This window comes from Scyliorhinus torazame, chromosome 30 (assembly GCF_047496885.1).
Source record: "Scyliorhinus torazame isolate Kashiwa2021f chromosome 30, sScyTor2.1, whole genome shotgun sequence".
NCBI lineage: Eukaryota > Metazoa > Chordata > Chondrichthyes > Carcharhiniformes > Scyliorhinidae > Scyliorhinus > Scyliorhinus torazame.
This window is the reverse complement of record NC_092736.1, coordinates 22563769-22570592: the sequence shown is the minus strand read 5'-3', so window position 1 is coordinate 22570592 and position 6824 is coordinate 22563769. Positions and strand designations below refer to the sequence as shown.

Sequence of the window (6824 nt, the reverse complement as noted above, 5' to 3'; positions counted from 1 at the left end):
TGTCAGAGGTGCTGTCTTTTGAATGGCATGCAAACCAAAGCCCTAAATGCCCTCAGCTGAATGTAGAAGATCCAGAAGAGGAGTTCAAACGACCACCATCAAAACAGATAACATGATCATTTATCTCGATGCTGCTTCTGGGCCTTTGGCGTCTGCAAATTTGCGATTGCATTTCCCACATTACAATGTCAACCCTTCGAAATAATTTATACTGGGGCATCCTCAGGTCATGGAAAATGTTCTTCTAACTCCGAGTTTGGGATACCGATTACATTCCAGCGTCCAACTGCTGCAACAACCATGAGTTCAGTCATTCTGCTATGTTCATAAAAGGTACATCTGGATGGTTCAGCCAAGTCTCTGAAATTCCTTTTCTCATTTTATGTTTCCACAAATGACGTTGTTCCTTTCATTTATGACATTCTGTCTGGACTGTTTCCTTTGTCTCCTAATCAGCTCTTCTCATCTTCTCAAAAATTAACAGCCTAGGTTAGGGTATGGTTCAACCTGCCCCAGAATTCGGTCAGTCGCCTAGGGTAAGAGACCCACCCTTCAACATCAGTTCCTTTCCAACAATGGAAGGGCAGAATAACCCTAATCTCCAGATGAGGTTACAATAAGGCAGCCAACGATGGACCCAATGTGGGCAGCACGGTAGCACAGTGCTGAGCACCGTTGCTTCACAGCACCAGAGTCCCATGTTCGATTCCCGCTTGGGTCACTGTCGGTGCGGAGTCTGCGTGTTCTCTCCATGTCTGCGTGGGTTTCCTCCGGGTGCCACCGGTTTCCTCCCACAAAGTCCCAAAAGATGTGTGTGTTTGGTGAATTAGACATTCTGAATTCTCCCTCAGTGTACCCGAACAGCGCTGCAGTATGGTGACTAGGGGATTTTCATTGCAGTGTTAATGTAAGCCTACTTGTGACACTAATAAAGATTATTATGCATGCAATGCCTGGGGGGGGGGGATCCACATTTGCTTTGAATACAACTTATTTGGAGAAGGAAAGAGACTCCTTTGAAACCAAAGTAATTGCCCTTTGAACGGTCCTTAAAACACACAATCTTTTTCACTAAACACATCACCTGTCATTCTTCCTGCTAGTTACAACTTGGGATTGCGGCCACAATTGTTCAATGCAGACATGGCAAAAGCTGTTGATTAGTGGCTTTAATCAGAAAAATAGCTCCATCAGCACAGAATATAATTCACAATACACCAATAACATTCTGTAATCCCAGGCAACGTGGAAATAAAAAAGGTACGGGACTATTTCTGATACCCTAAAGACAGAGGGACAAGGAATATTGTGCTGCTTAGCTCTAAAGAATCTCTATAAGCTATCTCTATAAGCTACTCATTTCGGAGTAAGTCATAACATAAAAGGTTTTGCAGATATGAAGTTTACAATATATTTGTGGTAACAGACAATTGTGCAGAGAGGACGATGGACGGAGCGTCTCTTCCCATAAGCAGGAGTCCGAGTGGAGCATAGAACCATAGAAAAGTTACAGCTCAGAAGGAGGCCTTCGGCCCATCTTATCCATGCCAGCCCGAGTACACCCAGGTGCCCTATCCAATCCCACCTTCCTGCATCCAGTCCATAGCCATGTAGCTTACTGCACTTGCGGTGCAGATCCAGGTACCAGGACTTTAGGGTCTTTGCCTCCACCACCAACTCCGGCAGCGAATTCCAGACACCCACTACCTTCTGCGTAAAAAGGTTCTTTCCTCATGCCCCGTCTACACCTTGTGCCACTTTTCTTGAATCTATGTCCCCTGGTTCTAGAATTCTCCACCAAGGGAAACAATTTTATCCTGTCCATCCTTTCCCTTCCCCTCATAATTTTGTACACCTCATTCGAGTCACCCCTCAGCCTTCTTTGTTCCAAAGAAAATAACCCCAACCCATCCATTCTCTCCTCCTAGCCACTATTCCTGCAAAACCAGCAAGATACGCAAGAATTACGTCAAATGAATTAAAACCAGAAGTGGTAGTGGTTGGAAACATTGAAATAGGATCATTAGGAGCTAGGTTAGTGTACAGCATTATGTGGGCCTGCGAAGTTTCAAGAAATGGAGTCTCAAGCAGAGGAATGCAGAGCAGAGCTCAAGGGCAAGCTAACTATACCATGCAACGCGTGTGAGAAGGGAAAGTTTGCACAGGACACAATCCAGAAAATGGTTACCCCACGGTTAGAGTGGAACAGCAAAGCAGGGACACAAGTGCTGACCCAGGAAGCAAAAGTACATGAGTATATGAAAATATGGTTAGCCTAAAAAAGGAAAGATTTTATTAATGACCAAAGGCAGGAAGAGTTTGCAACAGTAGCAAATCAAAATTGAACAGTACCCAACAGCAAAAGCAACGTAGAAATGAAACCCAAAGAACACAAAGCAAAAATAGGCACTTGGCAACAGCCAGCAATAAGACTGTAACTCAAAATATTTCCTCCATCTTTTCTGCCGAGTTCTTATTCCTTCAGAACGTACTTGTAAACAACATATGACGGTCGAAATAACTTGTAAAACATACTTCAACTTAGGAGAAGACTGTCCCAACGGGAACTAGTACCTGGCAAGAGGCCCAAGGCTGGAATAGGCTTCAGAACCGGTGTGTGTGTGTGTGTGTGTTCATGGTTCAGGTCGGAGCATTGGCACCGCAAGTCTGCTATTCAAGTGGGGAGGGAAATGCCATTTCACATTCAATCGCTTTTTTTTTAAAGGGACAATTTAGTGTGGCCAATCCACCTACCCTGCACATCTTTGGGTTGTGGGGGCGAAACCCACGCAAACACGGGGAGAATGTGCAAACTCCACACAGACCGTGACCCCAGAGCCGGCACCAAACCTGGGATCTCGGTGCCGTGAGGCAGCAATGCTAACCACTGCGCCACCGTGTTGCCCCTTTACACCGAATCACTGACTGACCATAAGAAATACTTCCGGGGGAATGGGTCTCAGTTCAAACAGATATTTTGAAGTTAAGCTGCACCTTGCCGTCTTAACTTTCTGCCCCACCTTCGTTTGAGATTACATTTGGTGGCCTGTCCATTGTTACCAATAGTCACCAACCGTCCGATAGTCACCACTTTTATATTCCCTTCGCATTTTCCACGTATGTAAACATTAAAACCAAACGGAACCTTACCACGTAGGGTACACACTGGTCCATTGTCCTGGTTCTTGGATCTTTTATTTCGGAACTGACTTGGGATATCTAATGAAAGATCTTGAAAGAAAAGACATGGTTGAGAGTACAATAAATCCCTGCACAGGAAATCTTTTCAAAACACAAATACTTACCAAGGAATGGATCAAACTTTCTGGATTCGGTCCCACAGATTAGACAGTTCACTTCATTCTGAAGTATTCCTCCAAATATGTTAGTGACAACTGTTGAAACACCATTTCTGAAAGTAATCAAAACATTATCACTAGCAGTAAAAACGTCACGAGACAGCTAGGCTGTCAAGTAGCTAATGACTACACACTACAGCAATGAAGGGCAAGACACAAATATAGCACTTAGCAATAAATATTTCCAATATATTTCACCTGATACACGATATGGACTAAATCAGGGACTTACATGCAGCATTTACTGGATGAAGAGATGCTCGAGCTGTCTGGAGAGATAAATGAAGTTGTCATACCATTGTAGCTCCGCTGAAGCTCTAAGTGGAGGTGATCTAACAAGTAACGCATAAATTCATGAGCATCTTGCTGCTGATATCCTCTGCACAGGGAGACAGAGAAAATCACTGTTTAATCTTCCTGAAGCACAAAATTTCAATCATCTGATTCTTTCCATCATAAATTGCTGGAGCCCAGTACCCAATCTGATATTCTTGAGGGAGTTGCAGTTACTTTGGAATAAATCAACTAGTTATTTTGCGAAAAGTGACAAATTTTAATCTCAACATTGTTCACATTTGAGGTTAAACCTTGGGGCTATTTACAACATTGGGACACCATCCTGGCTGGGAACGATCCCGCCGTTCTTTCACTGTCACTGGGTCAAAATCCTGAAATTCTCTTCCTAACTCAACCGTGGATGCACCTGCACCACATGGATTGCAGCGGTTTAAGGGAGCGGCTCGCCACCACCTTCTCGAGGGCAATTAGGGGTAGGCAATAACAGCCAGCGATGCCCACGGTCCGTGAAAGGATGAGAGAGGAGAGGCGGTGGGATGGTGGTATTGTCACTGGACTAGTAAACCAGAGTGGTTAGCACTGTTGCTTCACAGCTCCAGGGTCCTAGGTTCGATTCCCGGCTTGGGTCACTGTCTGTGTGGAGTCCACACGTTCTCCCGTGTGTGCGTGGGTATCCTCCAGGTGCTCCGGTTTTCTCCCACAGTCCAAAGATGTGCAGGTTAGGTGGGTTGGTCATGATAAATTACCCTTAGTGTCAAAAGAGGTTGGGTTGGGTGGGGTTACTGGGATAGGGTGGAACCGTGGGCTTAATTGGGGTGCTCTTCTTCACTGCATCCAAAATTTCAAATCAGGAACCCCATTATACACTCTAGTTCCACGATGCAGCAAATGCAGTATTTTCAATTCACATGCCTGGACATATTCCTTTTGTTGAATGAATTCAATGTGATGGCTCCTTACCTAGTGTTCCGTACTATATTTGTACAGAGAATAATTCCTTTAGATTCTATACTCTGTGGCGCAGTTTAGAAACACATTATGGATAGTCTCCTAATCACCGCAGTTATCATTGACAATTCAAGGCACAGCCATTCAAATAAACTCAAAACATTAAGTAGATTTACAAATCTCGAACTCCCAAGCTTCATTGTGCTGTTTATAAATGTTTTATTTGACCAAAGCCACACTTCCTTGATTGAACAAGCTTCCAAGGAAAATTATGCGCATTCTCAGACAGAATTAGGACTACTCCGCAGCTAAAATGCCTCTGTAAAAACAGAGGGCAGCACAATTGATTCATTACGCCCTTCTCCTACTGCAATTCAGGTCAGCACATTTCCTCCGTGTGTTAGAAACATGCAGCAGGCCGGTCGGCATCTGCAAAGGGCAAGGTAGCTCAACATTTTGGGGTTTAACTTTTCACAAAACAATTCTCCTCTGCTGCCTACCTGAAATTCGGCATGATTTTCCAAATTACATAGAAGAGGGATTCAGGACAGAACGCAGCTTGGCTTCCTTGCCACAAGGCGCAGAGAGTTTTCCGGAACTCTTCTACCAGGGACCTGTCATATTTAACAGGGAAACAGGAAAGGAAAGGAGCAACATTAATAGCACTACTCAAAGACTCCAGGCCCCAGTCACTAACCCCTATAAAATGCCATACGATTCTCTCTAAAATGTTATAATTTCTCTCAGCCATTAGCCAATGAGGGAAAGCTGAACAACCTTCAACCGTTGCAAAATTTCCATCTATCTTTAACATGAAGTAGTATCATAGAATGGTGACGGTTCCAGTGGAGGCCATTTGACCAATCGTGTTTTTGCTAGCCCTCTGAAGGGGTAATTGGCCCCCTCTCCCCCCCACCCCCCCCCCCCCCCCAAAACCCCAGCCCAAAACCCTGCAAATTTTTCCTTTCCAGATAACAATCCAATTGCCTGTTGAATGCACCAATTGACTCTGCCTCCACCACACTCGCAGGCTGTGCATTCCTGATTCTAACTACTCCCAAGGGTGCAACAGTTGCAACTCTCAAGTCTTCTGACCCCCGCCCCCCCCCCCCCCGCCGCATACTAGAACAATCTATTTGGCGCAATTCAAAGTTACTAATTAATTCTAGTCAGTTTATAGTGAGTCAGTAGTGAGAATATTCGCAGGCAGCTAGTTAAATACAACAGACTTCTTTGTGGTCTTGATTTTACATTTTTTGATCAGCTCCCGGCTTGTGCCTGTTCCATTCAATATTACAGATCATTATAATAAAGAGAGAGATGCAGCAACATACACACTGTTATCTCCTTGGCTCCTGGTGTGATAGGTCCTTCTGCCTGCCGTTTTACCACTGCGCAACTCCACTGCTGGAAGCTCCTTGAAATAACAGCAGAATTGGTGGATGTTGCTGCAAGTGAAGAAAAATAACAATCGGTTGAAAAGCACACCTTCACTTTCCAATCTAAAAGTGTGCATTTTTAAAAGCGCTAATTGCGCAATTTTTCCAAAGTACCACTGTTGAATAACACATGCCAAAGCGCAATCACAAGGCAACAACCTAATGGATGACGTGCCCAGAACAAGCGAACACTGCAAATCGTTTCCACCAGCCGCACGAGCCCCGAAGTGAGATTTCTGCCTGAAGATCACTTCAGGGAATTCTCTGCTGTCAATGTGATGAGCTCCTTTTCATCTTCTTCCGGCAGTGCGAAAGCCAGTGGTTAAGAGTGTAACTCGGCATCATGTGTGCCCTGAAGCAATCTCGAGGCAGTAATCTCTCTCAGTGCTTATTTTTCTTTTGGAACCTATTCATACCGTGCTCTCTTGTTCTGAACACTTCATCAATCAGACCACTGTCTTGATGTTGCTCCTGGGCACGAATTATTTTAGGCGTGAAACGTTAGAAAGATCGTGCACTTAAGTCTCAAATCTAAAAGCCTGGCTTTTTCAAGAAATAGCAAGTTTCTCAGGAAAAATGATGAGCACCTACTGAACAAATTCACCAGTAAGAAGTCTTACAACACCAGGTTAAAGTCCAACGTGTTTGTTTGAAACACTAGCTTTCGGAGCGCTGCTCCTTCCTCAGGTGCAACTCACAGCAACAGACCCAGCTAAAAAAACAAATCACACTCTACAGCTCATTTACAGCAAGTCCTTTTAGAATCCTGAGACTGCGCTAT

General features: G+C 44.4%; 1 protein-coding gene across 1 annotated transcript in view; it reads right to left on the bottom strand.

The window, feature by feature from the left end:
* Positions 1 to 6824, bottom strand: part of usp3 (ubiquitin specific peptidase 3) — a 134308-nt gene that overhangs the window by 29402 nt on the left and 98082 nt on the right. The window contains exons 7-11 of the mRNA XM_072492954.1: positions 5939 to 6052; positions 5105 to 5218; positions 3592 to 3738; positions 3306 to 3412; positions 3151 to 3231 (exon numbers count right to left, since the gene is read on the bottom strand). Of these exons, the coding sequence (XP_072349055.1) occupies positions 3151 to 3231; positions 3306 to 3412; positions 3592 to 3738; positions 5105 to 5218; positions 5939 to 6052 (563 nt within the window). The remainder of the gene's footprint in view (positions 1 to 3150; positions 3232 to 3305; positions 3413 to 3591; positions 3739 to 5104; positions 5219 to 5938; positions 6053 to 6824) is intronic.